This window comes from Corylus avellana, chromosome 6, assembly GCF_965113065.1.
Source record: "Corylus avellana chromosome 6, dhCorAvel1.hap1.2, whole genome shotgun sequence".
NCBI classification, from domain to species: domain Eukaryota; kingdom Viridiplantae; phylum Streptophyta; class Magnoliopsida; order Fagales; family Betulaceae; genus Corylus; species Corylus avellana.
In genome coordinates, this window is record NC_142495.1 from 1760979 (window position 1) to 1787786 (window position 26808).

A 26808-nucleotide genomic window follows, 5' to 3' on the forward strand; every position below is an offset into this window, starting at 1 on the left:
TGTGAGGGGGTCAGCATACATATCCGAGTTTAAGTGAAGAACCGATTAAACAATCATGACCATCCAACCAGCTGGAATTGTATATCCCGTAAAAAGGACCACTCATTAATTAACCTTTTAAGTGGTGATTAAATTCCCAATATCAATTAACTATATGTTAAGAAAATCCATCTTCCTAATTATCCACTTATGACTAGCTATGGTGTTTGGTTAAAGTAAATAACACAAATCTATATGAGTAATGCGATTTAGTAAACTGTTATACGACTGCTATACAACTTGATCTAATAATTACTAGATCAATATTGGTAAAAAATAAAAAATATATATATAAAAAAAAAAAAAAACCCCTTCCGTCGGTCAAAAGGGTTAAAATTGACGGTCAACGGTCATGTGTAAGTCATATGTCATTTTAAAAAAAATTTCTTCCACTTTTGCCCTCATTTTAAATTGTTTTTATGTGTTGGATTAGGGTTTAGGAGGGTATAAGCGTCATTTTCTCGGTCTAAAGTGAGGGCAAAAGTAGAAGAAAAAATTTTAAAATGACACATGACTTGTACATGACTGTTGACCGTCAATTTTAACCACTTTGATTGATGGAAGATGACTTTTTGTCATAAGATGATAGTTTGATGGGTCAAGTGTCATAGTTGATAGTTCATGGGGAAAGTATCAAAATGATATAGTTCATGGGAACAAAAGATAATTACCCAATAATTTTATGACAAATTACCGTTAGTTCTGCTAGCCCGTGTGGATGTACTGATTTTAAATATTTTACCATAATGAGATGCGATGGTAATTAAATTAAATTTATTATCATATTTATGTACTTCAATTTTTTTTTTTTTAATATTATCAATTGAATAAGGACAAATATAATCTTTAAAACTTTAATTTATGAACATAAGTCAATGACCAAACATATTCGGCTTTTTATTTTATATTTCGTAGCATTATATTTTATTTCACTCTCCTCCTTTTCCTCCTCACTTCCACCCAAACCAAAAACGCAAGCTGCCAGAAAGATAGATAAGGCCAAACTTATCCGGTTCACCACTTTCCCATCCGGAACAGATGCTCTTAAGTTTTGGATTGTAAGGATTTGGCTTCCATGGCAGAGTTTGAGAGAGTGACTCTCAAATGCTCTCACAGGCACCCTCTTCCTCTATCCCACATTCCATTGTTGTCCCACATTTTCATGCCAAGTGGGATTCAAATTCCATTTAAAAAAAAAAAAAAAAAACCAAACAGAAAAATGAAATCCACCGAACAACTAGCAACATTACAATTACAAAACCTTCAATCCTAGTTGTTTATTTAAGTATAGCAGATCTCCTGTTTTTTCTAACTACAACATGGAAGCTGAATCCACTAAATATAGCTAATCGCCCTTTTATTTGTTATTGGTTTCTCTCTCGTTTTAGCACAGTAATGTTACACATCATTCTTTTAATTATCTTTAAAGTATATATTTTTTTTTTTGTAAATTCATTATTATGCATGCATTTGTGAGATTTGTGTTATATATTGAGAAAATATAAAGAATAAGATTCATAAGAATAGTTAATATACTTAAATGGACTAAGCCCATTAACTTAGGCTTTTGGACTATAAATGGTATCTTACTATGTATATTAATTTACTCTTGTTTGACTCTCTTGTGTTTATTCTCTCCAAGTGGATCCCACAAACTCAATAATCGATTCACAAATTCAAGATAAGAAGATAGGATAGGCAGTTAGTGGTTTTAAGGGTAGGGAAAAACGGTTAATAATGGGTAACTGCCTACCCTTATATATATATATATATATATATATATATATATATATAAAATGACGCTGTTTTGGCCGTGTATGACTGTATGTATGTAAAATATAATGTAGTATGTGATGTTTTGGGCCAAGCCTTATTCAAAAACATTGCTTGGCCCAAAAAACAGTATGTTCTTTTCATCTTTTTGGGAACACTTTGGCCAAAAACGTTTAAAATAAGCTTAAAAAATAGACACAGTAATGGCTCAAAACACATAAAAAGCTCAAAAACTCATATAAAAAAAGTAGTTATAAAACCACCGATTACTGATTTGAATAACCGCTAACCATTTAGGCGCTTGGGGTTATAGCCAATAACCGCTTGTGCAGCTCTAACAAAATGTATGTAAGAGCACTCCTAGCAGTCTCATCAAAACCATTTTTTTGGTTATTTTGGTAAGACAATTTAATAAAAGTGATGTAAATCTTCACTTTTCAGGCTCATCATTTTAACCAAAATAAAATTGTGAGTGAACAGTACGTACTGCAGATAATGATAGTGAGCATTCTTAGCGATCTTAGCAAATTTTAATCATCAAAATAACCAAAAGTAACCCCTTTTTTTTAAAAAAAAACCACCCACTTTTTTAAAGCACACTTTAATATAGTAATTAATTGCTGTAATTTTAAACTTGTAGCCTTGTAGCCCGCAGTAACCTGTAGGTGAGTTAATTGAAATTCTCGTAAAATATATGGGTCGGATATGGATTTTGGGACAGTACTCTCCACGAATAATGCTAACAGAGCGCCACGTAGTCATGTACTCATTGCTGTAATGCACTCCCTGGTGAGAAAATCGAACAAAAAGTAAAAGCGCGCAATTCCGTTGTGCTTCATTTCAATACGTATAAATACCATTGTACACCGTTTGGGTCCCAGAGAATACTTCCTAATTCTCACTCACTCACTCTCTCTTTCTCTGTTCATTTCTCTCTGAAAATCGACGGCAATGGCGAGGCCATCGCAGGCTACGATCGACTCGTTCATGGCTATCACCGGCGCGTCCGAGTCCCTCGCGCTTCGGAAACTGGAGGTGCGCTTCTCCGATCTACCATTTCGTCTTTATCCATCAAGTTATTCACTCATATTATCTATTTCCTTTTCGACATCATGTACGAAATGCTTCTATGACTATTTGTTATCATCTCTTTTCAAGATTAGGAAGCATTGTATCACTTGCTTAGGGATTTATCTAGTACTTGATTTTTTTTTTTTTTTTAAAAAAATTTCTAATTATTAGTCTTTTATTCGTAAAGAATGTGATCCGTCGCGCAGTGAAAATTTGTAAATTCATGCGCAGATTCACCAAGGTCAGTGACTCTGTCATATATAATAAGTATGTATATGTCAGTATGTGTGTTTGCGTCTATAGGACGCGGTTGGATTTCATTATCAGTCAATTATCCTGTTTTCGGAGTGGTGCTGTCGAAGAAAATGGAAGAGTCGCCTCTAGTGATGGTACACAAGCAGTTTAATTATGGACTTAATTTTGCAGTCAATTGGACCAAATGTTGCTTGTGAATCGTTTAATTGTGGCGGTGTTGTAATTTCAGTTGGTATGAGCAAGAAAAGCGATGTTTGTATGTGACATTTGCATCAATTTAGAATATTATTTAAATCATTAAATTCCTTATTTTTTTATTAATTTAATTTTTTTGGGATAAAGGGTGATTTAAGATGGTCTTGGAGCAACTCCTGAGTCCCAACATTTTTTTTTGAGTTGTTTGATATATTTTGATTGGTAAACAGGAACATGGAGGCAATCTCGATGAAGCTGTTGATGCACATTTTGGTGAAGTTGATAGACACACGTATGGCATGTCAATTCATTTCACTTGTTTTGAATTTCTTTTAGTTCTCTATTATTATTCATTTTAGCTTACCTGTAATATTTTCGTGCTTTCTCGTCCAGGACAAACCCAACACCTGCTGCTCCCCAGCAATATGGTCACATGGGTATGAATGATCGGAATCAGGCTGGATCACGTGGAATTTTACCATTTCTTTCCGCTGCTAGAAGTTTCAAGCCTTCGTTACTGCTTGACCCTAATTACAGGAGAGATCTCTATAACCGGATTGGTGCTTCTGCATTTACGAATCGTGGGCCATCTATTTCACCATCGGGAGAGGTAGGGAGGCTTCCTCAGCGCTTCAACACTGTGAATGAGCAGCCTCATCATTCAGGATTAAGGCAGACCGAGGATCTGAGTGGATTATCTCCTGGTCAGGGAACTTATGGAAATCATATTGAGGAAGAAATGATTCAAGCTGCTATTGAGGCTTCAAAGAAGGAGGTTGAAAGGGGTTATCTAAATCAGCAACAAAGTGCTCCCAACGTATGTTACAGCTAATTTTACTGCCTTAGCCTGTATTTTTGTTTAATGTTTCCTTGAAGTTCTTTTTATCCACATTTTGATGCAGGATTCTTCTGGGAATGGGCTTCTGCAAAGGGAAATGCACCTAGAAGATGATGACTTTTCTCGTGCAATTTCATTGTCTTTGAAGGTATTTCAGATCTTGTCTTTGTGTTTGTTATTTGTTTCCCTATATCCGTGGTCCTTGGTTTCTAAGATGAATTGAGTTCAGACAGCGGAGCAAGAGAAAGCATTGCGTGAGCAGCAAGTGGAAACTGAAGATGAAGAAGTCGGATATTATGATTTAACTCGTAGAAATGAGAAAGCTAAGGTTAATGGATGGAAGGTATGTACTTCAAATGGCAGATTATGTTTGTCAATCATGCACGCGGACACACATAAAATACTTGCACAAACATGGTGTTCATCTAAATGCATTATAATGTTTCTGCTAATTGATGCCATCTGAGTTGATAAGCATTGGTTAATGGGAAGTGCAAGCATAATTTCAGTTTCAGGCATCAATTTGTTTATGGAAGAAACTAATCTCTGATATTGTGGCAAAAAAGGTTTTAAAATTTCAAGTTAAACCCTATCTCTCTTGGGTTTAGCTCTTCTTAGAGTCTACAGCCTATATTCTGCATATTACAACACTACAGAGAAACGAGAAATTAAGGAAATAAATAAAAGCTCTCTGACTTACAGAATAAAATTTTATGTGCTTCTTAATTTTCCATTGTGAAGGTGTGGATGTGGTTTCTAACAAAGAGACATTTTGTTTAGTTAAAGCCTGGGAGCTCATCATTCCAGGAAGGAGCTGGAAATGTGAAAGAACAGCCACTGGTGAATCGGGGGTCCAACTCGGATACTGGTAATATTGGTAATTGTCCTCCACGCAGCAAAGATGCCTTTCACTCTGAAGAGGTATGACGTATTTGTTAAGAGCAATAGAAATCAGCTGCATGAATAATAAAATAATACTGTAACAGTTATGGCCGGTACACTAATCCACCCAATTGCATCTTTTTGCAATGAAGTGGGGTGAAATTTCTTCGGAAGAGCTTGATGAAGCTGTCATGCTTGAAAATGCACTTTTTGGTGAAGGGAGTACAAATCACTTTCATTATTCACCTCATCTGCAAATTAATCAAGATAAGAGTTCCAGTCCTCATTCTGTACCCAATCTACCATCACCCTCTATAACAGCTCAGCAATTGCTAAGAGAACAACAGGTTCTAACTTGCCTTTTGCAATTAATGTTTGATGGTAGTATTATGTATGGCTTGATTGGTCAGATTTTGTGTGCAGGATGCTGAATATCTTGCTTCCCTCTTAGCTGACAAGGAAAAGGAAATAAATGCTCTTAAGGAAGCTGAAAGTCATTACTTAAAGGAAGACAAAGCTTGCAACAAATTGCTTGAGGAAGAGGTTGTGGATCTGTTAATTTTGGCGTTACTGAATGAATCAGCCTAGTGTTTACAAAACTATAATTATTGTCACTGTATGCCAGGTTCCAGGCTCCGCTTTTTCGCATGACACTAGTGTTCTTAGGTGTTTATAGAAATTATTTTCTTAGTTTTACAATGATAATTCTATTAGTAGAAGAAGTGAGATGAAAAATGTGGCTTACATTTACAATTCAAATGCAATGATTTTACTTTTTCCCAGATACATACATACATATATATATATACATACATATATATATAATCTATCTTTCATTTCTTTTTTTGGGGCGGAGAATAAATTATATCCTTATCTGCTGCCTGAATTTGAGGTTGAGCAATGTTTCTGTGATGAAAAGAACTTTTGCTACCTGTAGATAAATTAATCTTAGTGGAAATGTTGATGCGAAAAGTAGAAGTTTTGATTTTGCCAAAAATAATGAAACCTTTTGCCCGGTGAATTACTGATGGTTGCCAACTCTGAGCATGTAGTAATAAACGTGATGTGTTTTCCTGCATTAAAACATCGAGATGATATCAGCCTTAGATGTATCGCTTAAATCGGAAGTGATAATTGAGTAGCTCTGTATATTTCATTAACAGACAGAGAAGTCCCATTATAATTGTATTTGTATAGACAAGGCTAGACAGTTTATTCCTCTCTCTCTCTCTCATTGATGACAGAAATTGCTGAGAATACTAGCTGCAAAAGAAGCTTCGCTTCCTCAGGAACCAGCAGCAGATGATGAGAATGCAGTAACTCTCCTAGTTCGGATGCCAGATGGCAGCCGCCATGGCCGTCGCTTTCTCAAGTCTGACAAGCTTCAGGTAAACATGATTGTACATATGGAAGCTTATGTGGCTTTTCTGTCCCGGTAAAAAGAAATCATGCATTTTATATTCGCTCCACTGACTTTTTGTTTTTTCTTTTCTTTTTAGCTTCTTTTTGACTTCATTGATGTTGGTAGATTGGTGAAGCCTGGCACTTACAGAGTGGTAAGTGTTTCCCGTTTCCTCTGGATTGATTTATGATTTTACATTCTGTAAACAGTTAGGTTTCCGATTAGGATGGCATGTATAGCATTAAGAGTTATCAAATTACCACTTATCTTGAAAATAGAAAATAGTTAATATAATTATTTAATTAATATTCCAACAAGTGTGTTTGGCAAGTATTAAAATGGAAACGCTTGAAGCAGAGATTGAATGGAATGTGAAAAATGGAGCTGAATTGATAGGGTTTCTGACTCTCATTTTGTTTCCATGATGAGCAGGTTAGGCCATACCCCCGGCATGCTTTCGGCATTGCTGACAGTTCATTGACTTTCCGCGAACTAGGCCTGACCAGCAAACAGGAAGCTTTGTTTCTGGAGTTGATTTAACATCACCGCCCTTTTGTACTGAAAATTCACCCGGTAAGCTGTACCGTTTATCACAAAATATGGCCTGTACTTGTTTGTGGCTCGTATACTTTGGTAAGAATACTAGAATCTGAGATGGGTTACCCTATAGAAACTGATGGCGATCAAGTGGATACCAAACTAAGAGGGCCTGTTTTGATTAATGATGGTGATGAACTATCGGTGGTTTGATTGGTTCTTTCCATGCCATTTGCAACATCAATGGCATTTAGTGTTTGAAATCAATGGTTGTGGTTTTCTGTTTTTAGCATAACTCTTTGCTCAATTATCTGAAAACTTGGGTGACCTTCAAACTTCCTTGTAAAAGCTCTCGTAGAGAGCTAGGTGGCATGGACCACAGAATTCTTGAGAGAATTTCTGCAACACTTTACTCCAATATTAGGAAGATGAAAAGTTCACATAGAGCTGATAGATTATTAAGGTACTGATGAGTATTAAGGGATAAAACAAAAAGGAAAAAACTAAGCATCCCCTTTAACTCTTTATAAGGCTTTAAGCATCCCCTTTGAGTCTTCCTCACATTAAACGAGCTTCAATGATGAATGCAAAGATAAAACAAAAGGAAAAAACCCTTGGACAAAGAAAGGACAAAATCAAGGCCTTCATTGTAAATGTTATATACCCCCGTTGCCCAAACAATAAAAAAATAGTGGGCGTCAAAGAATCAGCGTCTGATAAAGTTATTAACAGAAAAATTGAAAATTTGATTCAAGAAAGCAGAAGAAGAATAGCTTTTATAAAGAAGCACTTTTACTTCCTCCTTTATTCCCGTCAGGGGCTGGAGCTGTCCAATACTGCTTGGATGCCAACAAAATCTTCTCTCTGTGATGTGGCCCATTTTCATGGTCTATAATTCTGCTATCCCATTGCATTGCATCTATGATGCTCTTGATTTTCACCAAGTAGTCTACATCATCACGGAAAATCACACTACCTTCCGGCCGCAAAATCCGGTCCATCTCTAAAAGTATATCTTCCATATCACATCTGTAATACAAAATGTCTTAGTTATTTTCATGTATTGAATATTTTAATGTGCAATGTTATAAAGTTCAGGATAGAAAATATATATATATATATATATTCCCAACAATTTGCTATCTAGATTGATAGGCAATAAATGTGAGAGAACTCTTATATAGCTTATCTGTCCAAACAAGAGAGTGGGCTGCTCGAGATCTATTTGACAAGTAAGCTTTATAAAGACTTTATTAATGATTCGAACGACAAATTACTATTAAACTGACAATACCTGCCCTTGTAGAGGCTAAAAACTGAATCAGCATGGATAAAGTCGTAAGTTCGTGGATAAGTGGACATGGCCTCGCACCTAAGATGAGACAAGATATTAGCAACAACCTCTGAAACTGCTGAATATAGCGACAAATTTTCAGTTAAAGATTAAGTCATGCCAATGTAGTTTGTCAAACAAGGAACAATTTGTTATTATTTCTGAAAAGTAAGTTGTCTTTAGTAAATAAAATAAAGCCACAAAGATAAGACCCTTTGGAAGTTTCTAACAAAATAAACACAATCAATGATACTTATTATCCTATTTGTTTTTGCTTATCAAATTATCTTACCAATTTTGATAGGTTCCAATCAATCCTCGTTCATAGATGGCCCCAAGGGTGTTGATCTCAGCCTCAACGGGAACAATGTTCATAACCCACACAGGATCATTAACCAATGCAGCTGCAAATCCTCCCAAGAAAGAATTCATATCCAGCAAGTTCCGATACCTCCCCTGCTCAGCTAATTGATTGTCCAGGGATTTGTAATAAGCTACTCTCTTTCTCCATAGCTCTGTATTCTCTTTGAAAATCTCAGCTGTAATTCCTTCCAAAGTTCCTCCACTAATCCTTGGTGGAATTGCAGTCAGTCTCTCTGGCCATTTTGCTAGTTCCCCACCTGCCACTTTTTTAATGTCGGAAACTTCAGGAAGTGGGGTTAAACAACTCTCCATTTTAGTGTACCTGCAGAAATGACAAACTCTTAGGAACAAACAATAAATGATTTTTTTTTTTTTTTTTTTTTAAAAGAAAAAAAAAAATTCTATATCTTAAGCATCCAAAAGCGGCATGGAGTTAAAGGAGAAAAGGACACATCAAAAGTTTCAGTGGTTGGATATGGATTAACTAACAAAGGATTCATTTCAAATAAGCAAACATTTTACCTAATACCCACATCTAATTCCCACTGCCTTTACCACTCTATTGGTTTTGGTATCACTGCTAAAGTGTTCAGCTGCAGTGAGAAGAATTTGCTTTAAGCATTTAAACATGTGCTTCGAAATCTGTAGAGGCGTCAAAAGCGCAAAACATAATTTTTCTCCAAATTGGATTAGAGGAACTTTCTTCAAATTAGTTTATGAAATTGCCGTGTGTTTCCTACCATGTAAGAAGCATTGTGAAAAAACACAAAATTTCAAACACATTAAAATAAAAAATCTGCATTACCATGCCTTGTCTGGATCCTGAGCTTGGCACATCCGTGGATGTTTGAAAACCTTCCTGTTCATTCTGCAGTGGACATGATTAGTTGGTTTCTGCCAAATAGCAAGATCATCCTTTTGTTTCAATTTTTTCCAGCATAGGCTTCTGGCAACATTCTCAATCATGGTTTGCTCTGTTCTAAGATCTTCGCGTGTTCTGTTCCAGCCTTTCCAGTGTTTCTCCCAGTTTATCGGCGGCCCCGACAGGATCCAATACCCACCAGGACGAAGAACTCGATCAACTTCGATCAAATAATGCCCATCTGCATAATCCCAATTCAAAATTCACAACCCATTATATATATATATATATATCAAAAGTAAACGAAATTATGAGAATGTAGACATGACGATGATGATAGGCTTAGGAATTGGGATTTTACCATTCTGGCCCCAGGGAATTAGGCAACGTGAGCAGTGAGCCATGTCAAAGGCTCTTGACGGGTAAGGAAGCCTGATTGAAGCAATAACTCCAATCAATGCAGGCACCCCTCGCTCAAGAGCAAATTGGACCTGAGCTTCATGTGTGTCTCTTGGTGCAAATGATACTGCCACAATGTTCCTCGAAAGAAGGTAAGCTCCCCAACTAGCCACCTGAAACAAACAAAATTGACATTATACATTTTCTTCAAATTCTGTCTATTAAATATTAACATCTGTCTTTAAAGCGTGAAAATCACATGTTGAAAGAATTTGAAATTAGTTAGAAAGTAAGTAGTGAATGAAGAAAGGGTGGATATGGAGTAGTTACAAGGTGCTGTGATTATGGGGACTTTGGTCTAAAGTACATGTTTTCCTCCTTTCCTACGTTCTATTAACATTTAATTAGTGTTTTAATGGGTATTAATTAAGATAGTAATTACCGTGTGCATTGAATCAACCGCTCCCACAGATTACGAACAAATAAATTAAAAATATAAAATACTCAAAAAATTTCGGTCTTTCATGCATTATTATACTTTGCTTCAATTTGAAGAAATTACCTAAATATAATTTGGAGAGTCAACAATATATTACCTAAAATATTCATGACAGCCTTTATATACCTAGTCTGTCGACTCTGTCTACTGGCACTGGCAGTAATAGTCTGCCAGATTTGGGATTTGAGCAAATCTCAGTAAATACAGTTACTTAATTAGGAAAAATATTTTAACTTTTGTTTCTTGAATTTTTCTTTTATTAACCTTTATGAGGTCATCACACCCGCATTTGATTTATGTAAATTAATGAGATCGATATTCTTGATTTACCTAATTATTCTTAAAATCCTAGAAGAAAAAAAATAATAAATCTAATAATAATTTCGTTCGTCCAACCCAATTGCCATTTCCATCGTCAACAATTTCCCAACTCTGAATCACATACTCCGTGAACCATCTGGTTCAAAAGTCAACTGGGTAGTCACCGGCCTACGATAATCACAAAAAGTAATGATGAAATATTTACCTGTAAAACTGTTCCAACTAATGGCAGACGTTTATCCCAATAAACCCATCTTTAATCCTAATCAACCCCACAGAAATGAAATGAACCAGCCGGTTCGGAGAGTTAACCAGACGGGCAGTCATAACGGAATAAAAAAAGAACTGAAATGTACGTACGTACCCCACAACCGGTATCAATGGCGGTCCTTATAGAGCCATCCTTGAGATTGATCAGCCTCCCAATATCATCAATGTACGCATTCGCACCGTTGGGGAACATGGTCCCGCCGCCGGGGAACCTGAACCGGTCGCGCTCGAACAGGACCCAGTTCTGTTTCTTCTTCTCCACCGTCAACCACTTATGTGGCACGTTGGCGTACCACACCGAGTCCCTGCTCTGCGGCCAACGGAAGGGAACTCTGTAACCGGTCGGCGCGGGGACCCGGCACCGGAGCACCTCGTGCGGCTCGGGGCAGTGCCGCTCTCGGTATATGAGCATGTTGCGGTCGAACTTGAGGGACCTCTGGGCGTCCTCGCATGGCGTGTACTCGGAGAGATTGGCGTCGCAGGGGGGAATTCGGTCGACACGACGCTCATCGTAATTGACAGGAGGGTCCGGACCCTGGTGGTGCGCGGAGAAGTCAAGGTGGACAGTGGTGGTGGTGGTGGTGGCGTTGCGGGGTTGGTCGGAGCATGAGACGCCGGAGAAGGCGGAGGATATAACGGCGGCTGTGGTGGAAGAGGAGTGGGTCCAGAGACCGACGAGGTAGAAGAGGGAGCAGAGGATGGCTGTTGAACCCAAGTAGTAGAGGCTGGCTCTTTTGCTCTTCAAGCACAGCAAATGCAACAGTGGGTTTTGGAAAGCCATTGAAATCAACCCCCACCGCCACCGGCCACCACACAGAGAGAAAGCGAGAGAGATACAGAGAGAGAGAGAGAGCGTGTGTTTATTTATGAATTGTGGGGTTGACGAGTGGAGTTATCAAGGTTGCGCGTGAGGAAGACGCGCTTGAAATGAATTGAAGGATCGCAAAGAAGAGGCGCCTCCACGAGTGTGTTTGTCTGAATTAATGCACACTTTACTACATAACGTGTCTTCTTTGTTATGGGAAGAATATATAGCATGAATCTCAGTGCCTCCTTCTCCTGCGCCCCCTCCCCTGTTCAACTCGGATCGGCTCCCATCCAATTTCTGATTGTTAAATCCTGACCGTGCTTTTGCATCCAACGGATGGAAAACATGCCAGACTCGTTTTCATCTATGTAAGCAGATTTGATCACATACGCGGTGGTCAACTACGAAGAAAAACTTCACCTATTATTTAATTTTCAATTTAAGCATTCGCCGTTCTTGATTTCCAACAATTTGCCGTTGGGATTATTGGATTAATTAGGTAAATATAAGAAAACTCTTATGAACACCTCTTGCAATTGAGAATTTTTTTGATTTTGAGAGGTCCCAATGAGACATACTCGCCGGAGTTGGTGCTTGGATAATCTAAGCACTTATTCAGGCAACTTGGTCTCATTAAGGTCTCTCATAATTGCAAAAAAAAATCTTACAAATTTGGACGGTCCAATTACAAAAGATCTTGATTACTGATTAGTATCTACCTATATAAGATGGATTTAAATATCGAAAAGTTATTGGTTGGATTGATAACAATTCTGACAGTAAATGTGAGAGAGTCTTTATGAGATCCACCTGTTCAAACAGGTAGCCAGGCTTTCTCGTATTTGTTGCCAAATTCAAAAGACAAAATTGCTAAGAATCTCTATCATTCTAATTGCCCGTTGAAACCCTAAGCATTTTTTTGAACCGACGTAACAGACAAGCAACCTGTGGAATATGATTTTTACCCATAAGCTAACCACAACTTGAAGTTATCTGATGATAATTGCAGCAAGAACTTGATGTGCCAACAACTCAATCTTGCTTCTTCTTCTTTTCCTAGACAGAAAACCTTACTTGCCCTGGAGTTTTCTTGATCGATTAATTGATTTCATTTGTATGTGGGGTTTTCTTGTAGGTCGATTGGGCCCCATTTTAGATAGAAGGGGGCCCAGGTAGTTGTTCCTTTCTGTTCACTAGAATCATTCATCTTTGACTCTCAACTTTTGTTAGGAAACCGCCATTTTACAAGTCCATGGCATGTTATCTGCACCAATCTAAATGTAGGGATTTCGTAGCATATTATCTTCCTCCCAAATTTAGAGAATTTTGCCTTTAATTACATTAACTATGCTTACACTCAACACCCAAAAAGAAAACTATGCTTGCGTTTTTATATCACTTTTTCTTTTCTTTTCTTTTTTTAGGAAAAATCAATTTGATTTCATTAATAGTTGTCAAGAGCATAAAAGCTCTTACAATAACAGAGCATATAGTTTTGCAAAATCATAGCTGAAGCTAAAATATTACACGTCATAAAATCGAAAACATAACAGATCTTACAATGAAAAATCAATCTATGATGTCAAACATCTGCTATCCTAGCTCAATCTTTATATTATAGAACAGATTTGCTAATGCAGACTCCTTCCGGAAACACAGGAAATCATTTCCCAAGTATGAGCAAAAAACTCACATCCAAATCATTTCCCTCTCAACCCAAAAGCCAGAAGCATTATTCACGTCCTCAACCCAACGGCTAGGACCATAAAATAAAAACAACAGTAACGTACAAACAAACAACAACAAAAAAACAAAAACAAAAAACCGCACAAGCAGCAGTAAAGAAGCACGACATCGTAAACATCCATTCAGAAGACACGCCTTGGCTGAAAAAAACAATCAAATCTAAGGTTGAAGAGACTATATATGGATATAGATCTAGATCTACAAACTAGGTCTAAAGCAACCCGCACAGAGATTGGTGGAGCCTACAGAGAAGACGCCAAGCACTGCTACCATGAAATGAGAAGAGAGACGATCTAGATCTAAATCTTCCATCAAGTTATTCTTAGTATTGTTTAGATGAAAAGAGAGCACACACTTTTATGTTAACCTCACTTTTAATTGTATTTGTGTAAACATTAGTATATATTTCAATAGCTTTGTCTCTTAGGGTCAGTTCGATTAATAGTTTCAAAACATGAAGTTTAAAAAAATATCGGGTTTAAAACACAGTAAATGAAAATTCCATTTTTTAAAACTCAATTAAATATTTGGTGAAATGGTGATTCGACCTTTAAAATCGTGTGTAAATTTTTTCACTTTTTCAAACCATCATGTTTTTTCAAACATACTTTTTTTTTTTTTTTTTTCAAACATACTTTCAAATTATACACTTTTCACGATATATTAAAAAATATACTTTTTCGTGTCAGGTACCCATTTTGCCACAAAATGTTTTTCCCTTTCAAATTGCAAGGCTTAAAAAATTTAGAAGACATCCCAAACTTGCACGGCATATATATATATATAAAATTAATTTAACCCCCTCAAACTACCACTCCAATAACAATCTACCCTCAAACTATCAATTGCGATAATTTACCTCTCAAACTATAAAAACAATGACAATATACCCCAAATTTTAAAAAAATAACAAAATTATCCTTACTAAAATAAAAACAAAAAATACTAAAAATTATTATTATTTTTTTAATTTTAAGGGTATTTTTGTCTTATTAAAAATTTTATAGGGGTAATTTCGTTATTTTACTAGCATTGGGGGTATATTCTTATTGGAATAGTAGTTTAAAAGGGTTAAATGGACTATATATATATATATATATATATATATATATATGATTTTGACAAAGACACTTGACATTAAAATATTAGTTGGTTATAAAAAAGAAAATATTAGTTGAAGGGCGGTTAGATTACGGCTGTCAGACTGGCTTTTATTTAATTTTTGGTTGTTACTTAGATCTATTTAAATAGGCTTTAATTCTAAAAGATTTAAACTGGCCCCCTCAACATAACTTGTATTTCAACTTCATTTCCATTTATTTCTTATTATTATTTTTAATCATATATTTTTGAGGATACATAAGTCGTCTGACGCCTAATCTAATTTAACGATCTACCAACCCTCCAAACGACATATATATATATAAAATTGACAAGTCACTCTCATGCACGAAATCACAATTTAGGTTCTTCAAAAAAAAAAAAAAAAAAAAAGAAATCACAATTTAAGATTCTTGTAAAAAAAATAAAAAAATAAAAAAAGTTTTTATTTTATTTTTTGTTGTGTTGGCGATACACACCAATTGTTTGGTAGGTTTAGCGGTATTAAAACATGGGGTTTGAAAAAGTAAAGATTTTTTAAAATTATATTTTTGAAAATGCATTTAAGCGTTTGATAAAATCGTAATTTAATATTTATAGTAAACCGCAAATTTTAAAAATGCACTCCTAAATTGAATATGTTTCTATGATTTTATTTTAAAACGTTTACGAAGTTGTGAGGCTAGGCCAAACGCCCTCAAAAAAGCACCCAAGCCATTTTCAAACATATAATAACTTCCCATAAAGGGATTAAGATCCTATGCAATAATCTAGAGGGTGGTTCGACAATAATTCTAGCCACCGGCCACTAAATTCATCGAGAGTACTGGTCGTAACGACCTCCGAACCATTACCCTTTGTCACCAAAAAGGCCACCTTCCATTTTTATTTTTATTTTTTGGTTACATTTGTTATCATGGTCCAAAAAAATGGTATTGTATCCTATTCCTATCCATGCAATAGCAACAATACTGCATGGGATCTCAATCCCCCGTAAAAGATTAATGGTCATGATGACACCTGGAGCAGTGTAAAGTTGTAGGCCAACGAGGCACCTGATTATTCACATGCATGAGATTTTAAGCAGATTTCCTTTAAAAAAATTATAAAGTAATCACTAAACCGAAAAGAGAAGGCAGACACCACGCGCTTGGCGCGTGACCCTCTCGGCCTCGATCGTTTTAAAATACTGGTTAGGCTATTTCTTGCTTAATAGCCATTAATCCATTGTAAAGTACGGCATCGTTTTTCTTAGAAAAAAAGAAAAGGTACGATATCTTTTTTTTTATTGCTTAATAATTCATTTAATTAAATTAAATGAAATAACAATTCAAGATCACTCAAAAAAAAAAAAAAAAAAAAAAATTCAAGAAAGATTGACCAAGATTGAAAAGAGATCGTCCTTACTCCTTAGAAGGAATTTGTATAAAATCTTTTGTAAATAGAAAGGTTCATTTAATTCGTTTGTGTGTTAAATTATATATTAATTTCTACCCAATTACATATTTAGTTATATGTGTTTAATTAAGGACATATATATAATAATCGAACTAAATTACTTTATAAATTAAAGTCCCATCCTTTTAGAAAGGCAAGATATACTTTTCTTTGATAAGGGTTTTTGATTTGTAGGATGGGTTGACATAAAATGTGCTTGAAAAGCTTCGTTGGGAAATTAGATATATCTTGATGCTGACGCCCGCCCGCCCATCAACGTTATTAATTTGATGGAATATTTCCAAACTTTACTGAGCTTTCTCTAGACTGGAACGTGCATGCATGCACTACGTCATGCCTTGTCTTTTCCCGATTAAAAATACAATGATTTTGTTTAGCCACGGATCTTAAAATTGAGTAATGATTCACACAATGCTGGTATATATAAATAGTTTATGCATGTTTAGCAATTTTTTTTTTCTTTTTAATATTTTAATTAAAAAAATAAAAATAAAAATTATTGGACGTATATGAACTGTTCATGCACGCCAGCGTTGTGTTTATCATTACCGTCTAAAAATTATTTTTACTTTACAATGACATATCTAAAAAGTTTTGTCAAACGAACTGAATCCGTTCTTTTTCAACCGCGTTTTTTGTAAGCTCATAAAAAGACAGACATATATGTTTACATATATATGAAACGTCAAAGGTGTGATGGTTGTCTATTTGTAACCCTTGGCTGTGTCGAAAATTTCCGAATATTTCATTAATACTCGCAAAATAGACCTATTCTTTTGTAGTTTCTTTGGTTTTTACTAGGATTCTAAGAACCGTTGATTTTGTTAATTAAGGTCTGTCTACTCTTTGTCTATCTTAAGATTACAAATTAAACAATGCAATTAAAAAAGATTACAGCTTAGATTTTGTTAATTACAGAGGGGCTATGGGCAGGAAAGCGAAAGAAAGGAACAAAAGGACACGTGTAATTAAGTCGAGAAATTGATCGAGATGATGTATATGGCTCATGAATATACACTTCACACATTTCAATTAATGTAATGAACCATTATGGGTGGAACCTACCCCCATCAACTTGGAAAAAGAAGTTGTCAATTTCAAGTGAAATTAAGAGATCCAACTATTTTATGGCTAGAATTTTGTTTTGTTGCGTATTCTTTAGGTTGCATCATTTTAAGAAATTTTAAATGATGTAACAACATATTCACTAAAATATGTAAAATCTAAAATGAATTATGAAATATTTTCTCTAATTTTCACTTAAAACAAAGAGGATCCTAGCATTGGATTAAGATCTTCTGCAATTTCAAAATTTTAAATTACGCAATTTTAGCCATTTTTAGTCATTTTTAGACATCAAAACGCTTGAAAATACCATATATTAAAAATATAGTATGTTATAGTTGATAATTGAATATATTTTTATCAGGTTATTGCTTTCTATGTTGTAAAAAAAGTTTTATATTACCAATTGTCTTATAATCTCATGAAGAAGAAGCATCTCTACAAAAGTAAAGATAAAGCTTTTTTGGAGAAAAAATCTTTTTGATTACCTCGATAACACGTCACCCTTTTAACATGTAGCATCTTTTAAGTTTTAAGTGTTTCGATGCGAGAATCTACCATTTTAAAGAATTTATATATAGAGAATTCTGATCCAGTCCCACAAACTCATGGAACTTTTTAGGAAGGTAATTAAATTGGTATGGCAGAATTAAAATATTTTAAAAAATTAATGAATGTCTTCATCACATGCAAAAGAGACAACTTGGACATTCTGCTTCTTAATTACCTGATAAATGTCTACTTCACACGTGAGGGGACCAATTCACAGCCATTTTAAAGCTGAGTTCAAATAATGTGGTGAACACTTTTTTAGTTCTTTTCCAATAAGATAAGCCATTGTGTCAATGCATGAGTGGATTGAGTACACACATGTTCTGGACTCATGTTCTGGACTCACAATCTTGGGCTTTCATATATGGATCCTGGCCACTGTAATTTAATAATTTTTCTCTTGTTTAAATAAAGAGAGATTTGGGCCATCATACTTTGTTTAATCATGCATCATCAACAAAATGTAAAATGGCTCAAACTATTTGTCAATTTTTGGGAAAACGCTCCATTTGTTAATCAATATTTTAACTCTCCTCTTTAATAAGTGAGTATTAACATGCTTCATTTGAGGCCGATCTCTCATGAATTTTCCTTTTTCAGAAAATTGAGTACACCCAAAAAAATGCTAATGCTAATAATAATAATAATAATACAGTACGTGGAAAAATTAAATAGGTAGATTGTGGGGAACATGACATCAATCAAAATTCAAGAAATTCTTTAAATAGGGACGAGAGAGCCTTAAAAAAACTAGACAAACTTGGAGTTGGAACATTGAACAAGATAGAGGTAGCCCGTCAAAAATTGCTGTGTATAAGATTATGATTCTCTACAATTCCAACAATCTCATAGAGAGGGGCTAACGGGACTCGTCCTGTTTCGGGCAGTTTGAGCTACAATACCAACCTGCCTGAGCCCGAAATAGGTGAGTTTCACAACCTTCTTCTTAAACAATTTCGACACTTGTAAAGAACCCTAATTTACTTATCTTATGGATGCCAGAAAGCTCGATGCAACAGATGGAAAACAAGTTTCCAACAACCTGCCCAAGGATTTGAATTATGGGATACTACACAAAGGTGTACCTGTTCCTCCTGGGCCTAACCTAGGCCCGTTTCACACTCCTCCTCAGCCTCTTGTTGTTTTAGATCCCATTTAGGAACTGAAAATAACCTCCTATTCAACAATTGAAAATTGATTTGAATTAGGTACCGTAAAAAAAACCTTACAATATATGGGAATTTATATTTTTAATGGTTTAGATTTTTTTATTTATTTTTTTTTTTTTATGAGAAGGATAGAAAAGAGATGTTAAATTTGGGCCATTGAAAATTTGAAATAGCAATAATAAAGAAAGGACAATTTTTTTTTTTAATAGAATCTGTTAACTTAATATATGATTCTCACATATATTTTTAAGAAGAGAATTACCTGCTTTAAAAATAAATATTTTAGTTTAATAAACTAAATAAAATAAATTATTTTTTAACCCAATCGGGAGAAAAACTTTATTCTTACATAAATTGCATTATGAGACAAATATAAACCAAATATTAGACATGACCCCTAATATTTTGATTTTGTCCTAACCCTTTTATTCAGTTTAGAGTAATGTTATATATAACACACTTTGATATCATTTTGTTGATATATCACTACTACTACTGATCAACTTTTTTTTATTTTTGTCATAACAATGACTAATCTAATGGCAAATGGATGCTCTCCATTTCATTTGAAAAGGAGAAGAACCGATTTGGTTACTTTTGAGGGGCAAAATTGTTCACAAAAAGTGAAATTACAAATTTATCCCTTAAATTTTAACCAACCGGTTCGTCTCCATTTCTTCCTATTCCAATCTAATGGCAGATCTAGAATATCAGGTAAATAAAACGAGATAATTTTTTTTTTTTTTTTTTTTTTAAAAAAAAAAAGTTTCTAACATTTTTCTTCTTTTATGGAGATGAATGTGCACCATGTTCTTTTTAAATAAGTTTCAATAAATAATATTCCTTTAATTTTGTATCTAATTCGTATTAGTAAAGGAACTAGACTTTTTTTTTTTTTTTTTTCTTTTTTGAAAAATAAAGGAACTAGACTTCTAGTCACTCTCTATGACTTGGTATCTAGACTTCTAGTCACTCTCTATGACTTGGTATGCGGGTTTCATTATAAGAACTCGACCGTTGAAGCCCTAAAATCAGTTTGCTATCATATTCTCTCTACGTTTCTTTTCATAAACCCTACTGCTTTGCCGAGAGAAATCCAGAGGAGAATGCCTAAGCTGTTTCGCAACCCTAAAGGGTACTCTACTTTCCAGTTCTTCCTTCAGAAGATTTTCCATTAGCCATAAGTCTTTCAAATACCGACATCAATTTAGAATTTTGGGTGTTCTTGGTGAGCAGAGCCAGAAAAAGAAAAGGAGAAATGAAGAGGAAGGCAGAGGATCTCGTGTGTGGCCATGGAACAAGTTGGGTGAGAGGGCAAGTGATCGGCAAAGGGAGTTTTGGGTCCGTTTTTCTTGCCACCTCAAAAAACCCCGGATCACGGTTCTCTTGTTTCCCTTCGCCCATGGCTGTGAAATCCGCAAAGGTATCTGGTTCGGCCTCGCTTCAGAAGGAGAAAGAGGTTCTCGACAAGGTCAAAGGCTGCCCTTTTGTGATTGACTGCTTTGGGGAGGAGATTACGACCCAAGAGGACGGTGAGATGGTTTACAATTTGTTATTGGAGTATGCTTCTGGAGGAACCCTAGCCGATTCAATCAAGAAATCTGGTGGTTGTGGGTTGCCCGAATCCGATGTTAAGCGCTACACCAAATCGATTCTCAAAGGGCTTCGTCACATTCATGACTGCGGTTATGTGCACTGCGACCTAAAACCTGAGAATGTTTTACTTGTGCCAAGTATTAATTCTAGTGGTAATTTTGTGGCAAAGATCGGGGATTTTGGGTTGTCGAAGAGGTCAGCACAGAGTAAGAAGAGGAGGTTCGACTTGGACCTTTACTTGAGAGGCACTCCACCGTATTTGGCCCCTGAAACGGTGATTGAGAACGTACAGGAGCTTCCCTCTGATATATGGGCTATGGGATGTGTTGTGTGTGAGATGCTTACTGGGAAATCCCCTTGGGATAGGGCGGAAGAGTTGAACACAAAGGATCTTTTGCGTTTGATTGGTGATCAGCGTGAATTGCCCAAAATTCCGAGTGGCATATCTGAAGACGCAAGGGGTTTCTTGAAGGCATGTCTTGTGAGGAAACCCATGTTCAGATTCACAGTTGAGATGCTAATGGATCATACATTTCTGGCCGGTGTAGGCGAACATGATGATGAAGGTTTACTGGACGTTCATGATGATGAAGAGAGGGGTGAAGGTTTGCTGGACGTTCATGATGAAGAGCCACTTGCTGCTTCTAGTTCTTCATGGACCGAGACTGACGCTGAGCTTAGTGGTTCTTCTTTTTCGGGTGATTGGAGCTTGGTGTCTGATGATGATGATGATGGCATTGATTCGGCCTCTTGTTCTTGGCCGGAAGAAGTTGAAGATGTAGAAGTGCAATTCATTGGGAGCTCAGATAAAGAAGTTTCTCTTTTAGGCTCTTTGAACTGCATCACTCAACCCTACATATTGGAGTATAGCAGTGACTACACAAGATGACAAGAATATTCAGTTTTGGTTCTGCATTTCATTGGGATATCAGATAAAAATGCGTATTTTGTAGGCTCTTTGAACTGCCTGGTTTCAACCATACCTGTATTGGGGCTTAGCAGTGACAAACCACAAAAATATGTATTAACTTTTTAACTGTACATTGTTATCTAGTTATTCCAAATTTTGAAATGTAACAATTTTAGCTAGTTTGCAATTTTACTTGTCTTGCAAGATTTGACAAGTAAGATCTCTGCTGGGAGTTGCTATAATGTAGATTAGGAACCTCACAGAAGAGAGAGAGAGAGTATTAGGAGTTCTTATGTACTTATTCTCATTTCATAATCTAGTAGAGCATTGTTTGCCTTTTATACATAGCCATTGCAATTGTTCTTGCTATTGTTGTTGCTGTGTAGTATGACATAAGCTGAAATGGAGTTTATAGCCTCCCTTAATTCTTGAAAATTGCTTCCAGAATGCTGTCTCAAAAGAATTCTTCTTTCACCATTTGATTTTCTCCAGATGCAAATGTGCAGCAGAGGAATCTGTTCTTGGTGCTATCTATCATATAGATCCACCTAACAAATTTGTAGTGGAGTTACTCTTAGTCTGATATCTGCAATATTGGACTTAAAGATGGATTCCTCCTCATCTCTGAATATATTTGTACGGTGTCTGGCATTCTTTCAATCCAAAGGTGATCCGTGTGAGCACTCCAAGCCAATTTGAGCAGCATCACAATAAGAGAATTGCCTTTCAAATTGGGATGAAATGTTCAAGTGAATATGATCTAATCAATGGCCAAAGCAGAAAGAGAACATTGTCAAATTAAGATTTTTCTGCTTAGTTTAAGTAAGCAGGATAATTGAATGTAAATGTTTTCTTTAGTACTGCGATTTGTAGAACTCTAGTATAGAGCCCATAAAGGAAGCTATACCTCCAATAACTCATAAGCCATATACCCATGCTTACTGCAAAGTAATATATGTGTTCATTTAATCCTAAATTGTTTTTTTTTTTTTTCCCCTGAATAATATGGAAATAGGTGAGGGGATCAAGGAGGTCTTTCCCACTCTTGATTCTAATAGATGTCAAGAAGAAAAAATAAGTCGTTCGCTTCAATAACAACAATGTAAAGCGGCCCATTTAGTAATGGAGTGTGCCCGGAGATTAGCTCTCCTCGAAACCTTGGTTGCAGACCAAGAAAAAAAAAATAAAGGCAAACAATGTCATAAACAATAGGAGCCGGAAACCAATCAGCACAGAATGGTGTTGTTGATGGCCGTAATAACAGAGGGAGAAAGAGTCCCCTTCCAGCAGAACTCTAGCAGAGGTGAAGGAGGCAGTCAAAACTGATGGATATGGTTGTTTATTAGTACTATCACATGAACCAAAACTGATGGTTGGGTATGTGTTAGAGATGGTGGCTTATATTTTGATTGAGGAAGTAACATTGTGTTTCTAGTATAAAGGCCTCGTGAGCCATAGTAGAGTGGGTGAAGCATAAGTGAAACGAATGACTCTCTCTCTCAGCAATGGAGTTCGTTGCAAATGGTTGACTTTTTTTTTTTTTTGTTGGGAGGGGAGAGTACGCAGGCTCAGGTCCAAATGGAGAATACCATTTTAGTGCTTATTATTGTGATTAATTCAGAAGTTGAGGATTATCACATGTATTTAACTATGCAAAAGAAACGGCCTGTCGCTTTCTTCATAATTTAATCAGTATGTTTAAAGATATCTTGCCTTGTTGCTTTTTTTTGGTCTAATCCTCAAATAGTAGCCGTTTAGAGGAAATAGTAGGTAAAGAAGACACTTGGTTAGCTTGGTATTTAAAAGGGGATTAGAAAAACAACACTCCTTGGAGATGTAAAATTACAAGGAAAAAGGTTGGAATCTTTCAGTAGAATAAAGTGAAACGTCAAGTCAAAGGTCATCAATTAAGACCTTTCCATTTGGATAAGGACCTGATAATTAAACTTCTCTGGAGAGGTATGCTCTTATCTTCATGCTCATTATATTTATCCCTCCTTTTCTTATAAAGATAAGTGAGAAGTGAGATGGGCTCTTCTGCCCTAACAGAGGAGTCTTGGTCAGCCATGAAGCCCCCTATCACAACTCTTGTATTATTTCTGCTCTCTTTTTTGGGGCAGGAAATGACAAGGGATTCAAATCATTTATTTTTTTTCAAAAAAATTATATCGCTTGTGTCTAACTTGGTAATCATGCAGCATCCACCCATCCATAGTGGATAGCTCTTTGAGCCTCTAGAATTTTCCTCCACTAAGAGCTCACTTGATGACATTCTGAAATTCCTGATTTGAATAGTTTTTGAGCTTGCTTTGTGTCCGTGTACATTTTAGATCCAACACAGTTATGAGTTTGTTGTTTTCATTGTTCCTAATTTGCTGTCTTTTGAAACTCTCGAGTCTTGACAAACAACTTTGCTCCATAAGCAACAGAGACACAAACACAAACAAATGGAAATGTATAAAGCTTTCAACAGTAAAAGAAAGAGATAATTGATGATCACTAATCTGTGGCCCACAGGCTCTCTGCTGAGTCAGCTGGGGAGAGAACACTTAGCTTTATCATGATTGTGCTGGTCTGCGACAGCTCCTCTTTTTCATTATCTTAATGGTTTAATTGCTTACAAAGTAACGTTGCCTTGTTAGCTTTTATCTTTGTTTTCTTGAAAGTAAGCTGTTATCTTTGTAATCAACCAAACTAGTGGTTTAAAGGAAAATTAAGTAGTGGTTTATCCAAAAATAATCCTTAAAACATTGGCTTTAATTTTCGACTTAAAATTAGTTTTGAAAACCCCATTTTCAATGAGTTTTATGAATTGACTAAACTCAACAAAGTTCAAATGGATGGACGAACAAGTAATCGAAAGACATGCGTATGGTATTTGACTACCATCTCTTGTATTCCTAACGCTCTGTCGTCTATCTTCCTTCTGAGCAGTCCCCCACGAGTTTGTATTACCATAATCACACTCAAATAGAATAGCTACAATTAGTCTCCCTCTCCAACCTTTTTTGAATAATAATAAATAAATAAATCAGTTATCTCATAAACTCGATTGTTTTTATGAAAAAAATACTTCGGAAAGAGAAAAGGAGGGACTTGCTTACTATGTACAAACCCTTCACACTAATCAAATACTTCTTTCTCTACAAACTCTAACTTCAGTTTGTTCTTTGTTTTCTTGAAAGTAAGCTGTTATCTTTGTAATCAACCAAACTAGTGGTTTAAAGGAAAATTAGGTAGTGGTTTATCCAAAAATAATCCCTAAAACATGAGCCTTAATTTTCGACTTAAAATTAGTTCTGAAAACCCCATTTTTAATGAGTTTTATGAATCGACTAAACTCAACCAGGTTCAAATGGATGGATGAACAAGTAATCGAATGACATGCGTATGGTATTTGACTACCATCTCTTGTATTTCTAACGCTCTTTTATTTTTAGGGATAAAAGGACATTCATATAATCAAAATTAAGGTTGATTTTGAGAGTGTGCTTGCAATTTTTGTCGGCCAAGTTTCTCCTGAGCAGTCTTCCACGGGTTGATACTATTATAATCACACTCAGATGGTATAGCTACAATTAGTCTTCCTCTCTAACCTTTTTTGAATAATAATAAATAAAAAAATCAGTTATCTTATAAACTCATTTGTTTTTACGAAAAAAAACACTTCGGAAAGAGAAAAGGGGGGACTTGCTGACTATGTACAAACCCTTCACACTAATCAAATACTTCTTTCTCTACAAACTCTAACTTCAGTATTAGTCTATTAGATCTATTGACCCTGTCGAAATCCGACAAAACACTTTGTGCTCCTTGATCTCGATTTTCTCCATTCAGAATTTAGCGTAACACCAACTTATCTTTAAGCTACCAACATCCTTTTCCCATAATCCCATGAAAGAGAAAGTCGAAAATTAATGGGAAAATGATGGACTCTTTGATTACAACACGGATATTGTAGTGTAAGTAACGGTTAAGATTAAATTTTAAAGTTTATTTATTTTGAAAAATTTTTGATATGAGAAATAAAATGGAGAAAGATTTTGAGATATTCAATATTGACTGTTGCTTAAACTACAATATACAATAACAAAATGTAAATCGGATCCTTATAAGTTTTTTTAGAGTCATCTCAAATGTGATATACTTTTTAAAACTACTAATAGATTAAAAGTCAATAAATCATATTTCAAATTTAACTGTAATTTTAAAAGTCATTAATGGGCATTAATGTGGCACATCATGAGTCACATGGTTCCTTCATCCAATGCAACAAAAATTATCTGGAACCATGTGACACCATAAATCTTCCTGGGCAAATGTTCCGAATTTATCCATCAGGAGATCTTCTGTGGTTATCTGCATGACCGAAATTTGGTCACAGCACAAAGTGAGACAAAAAGGGATAATTATTTTATATTTAATCTCATAGCACGCCATGGATGGATTAGGAAAGTAATTTAATTTAATTTAATTTAATTAATACAAAGTTGTTGAAAAGATAGAGAGGAGTTAAGAAAAGGGATTTTATTTAACATAATAATGCATGGGTTGTGGAGATAAATTATGACCACCTTATAGAATTCTATATCCTGGTTTGACAATTTCAATGGTGACCAAAGTTGGTTGATTAATATTAATCTGTTAAATATCAAAATCAGATCCTTGCCTTGACTTAATTAAATATTAGCAAAAAACTAAATCCACGTCAATTTAGCACATTGTATCTTATACTTATCCACAAACATCACAATGAATGTCATTTTTTTTTTTTTGAAAGATGCAATGAATGTCATTTGCATTGTCACTGTTAGCGCTTGATAAATGGCGGTTAAGCGCGTATTTATTCTACCATTGCTGTTATAGTTTTTATGGTGTTCTCCTAATTATATATGAATATTATTTTTTTAAAAAAAATTTAACTCACTAATCTAGATCAGGATAACACAACAACGAAAAAAAAAAACAGTAGACATGAAGGACTTGGTTTGTTGTCAAATATTTATGTTGGCTGACGTGGCACCATCGTGGCAACGCATAAGCCGCCGTATGTCAAATACGAACGGTCCGCATTTTTCTCAACATTTTGGCGATAGATAAGTAGATTAAGAATCTTGTTAATCCCAGAACAAAACCAGGAGCAGATTCAGGAGCTCTTGTGTTCTTTCTAGCTGTCTGGAACTTTCTGTATCTTGGCTGTGTATTCGTGTGGGTCTGTACGCATCCGCACAGTACCGTATCCTTGGATTCATGCTCATCCACACCCAACCCTTTGAGCTCCACCACAAAATACATGTTCCAAATACTGATTTTTCAGATTTATCATTTCTGCTCGTCGCTGCCCAAACCTTTCTGTCCCACCAT

General features: G+C 35.5%; 2 protein-coding genes and 1 pseudogene across 5 annotated transcripts; 2 read left to right on the plus strand and 1 right to left on the minus strand.

The window, feature by feature from the left end:
- The first annotated feature begins 2714 nt into the window (after positions 1-2714).
- LOC132186912 (plant UBX domain-containing protein 8) lies at positions 2715-8717 on the plus strand. Of its 4 annotated transcripts, XM_088517325.1 has the most exons (12): positions 2715-2847; positions 3564-3625; positions 3727-4150; positions 4236-4319; positions 4401-4514; positions 4952-5092; positions 5206-5400; positions 5477-5596; positions 6298-6441; positions 6553-6609; positions 6888-7028; positions 8630-8717. In XM_088517325.1, the coding sequence occupies exons 1-11, from the start codon at positions 2764-2766 to the stop codon at positions 6993-6995; spliced, it is 1533 nt and encodes a 510-aa protein (XP_088373451.1). In that variant the 5' UTR covers positions 2715-2763; the 3' UTR covers positions 6996-7028; positions 8630-8717. The 4 variants fall into 4 exon arrangements, with proteins under 4 accessions (XP_088373451.1, XP_059457012.2, XP_088373452.1 ...); XM_059601029.2 differs by lacking the exon at positions 8630-8717 and having other exon boundaries at positions 6888-7279; XM_088517326.1 differs by lacking the exon at positions 8630-8717 and having other exon boundaries at positions 4958-5092; positions 6888-7279.
- Positions 7620-12005, minus strand: LOC132186911 (putative methyltransferase PMT15). The gene is made up of 6 exons (XM_059601028.2): positions 11134-12005; positions 9912-10122; positions 9494-9791; positions 8618-9010; positions 8287-8364; positions 7620-8021 (listed from the first exon to the last, which is right to left on the minus strand). Exons 1-6 carry the CDS (start codon positions 11818-11820, stop codon positions 7769-7771), a joined length of 1920 nt encoding a protein of 639 aa, XP_059457011.2. The 5' UTR covers positions 11821-12005; the 3' UTR covers positions 7620-7768.
- Positions 12006-19953: 7948 nt separating this feature from the next.
- On the plus strand, positions 19954-21560 carry LOC132188169 (mitogen-activated protein kinase kinase kinase 20 pseudogene; annotated as a pseudogene).
- Positions 21561-26808: the final 5248 nt, after the last annotated feature.

Excerpts from the sequence above, each read along its gene's own strand:
- LOC132186912 (XM_088517325.1), top strand. The coding sequence starts at position 2,764 with ATGGCGAGGCCATCGCAGGCTACGATCGACTCGTTCATGGCTATCACC. Across the intron at positions 3,626-3,726 it reads GGTGAAGTTGATAGACACAC|GACAAACCCAACACCTGCTG; the intron begins GTATGGCATGTC and ends TTTCTCGTCCAG. Across the intron at positions 4,515-4,951 it reads CTAAGGTTAATGGATGGAAG|TTAAAGCCTGGGAGCTCATC; the intron begins GTATGTACTTCA and ends CATTTTGTTTAG.
- LOC132186911 (XM_059601028.2), bottom strand. The coding sequence starts at position 11,820 with ATGGCTTTCCAAAACCCACTGTTGCATTTGCTGTGCTTGAAGAGCAAA. Across the intron at positions 8,365-8,617 it reads ATTGGAACCTATCAAAATTG|GTGCGAGGCCATGTCCACTT; the intron begins GTAAGATAATTT and ends GTCTCATCTTAG. Across the intron at positions 8,022-8,286 it reads TTTAGCCTCTACAAGGGCAG|ATGTGATATGGAAGATATAC; the intron begins GTATTGTCAGTT and ends TTTGTATTACAG.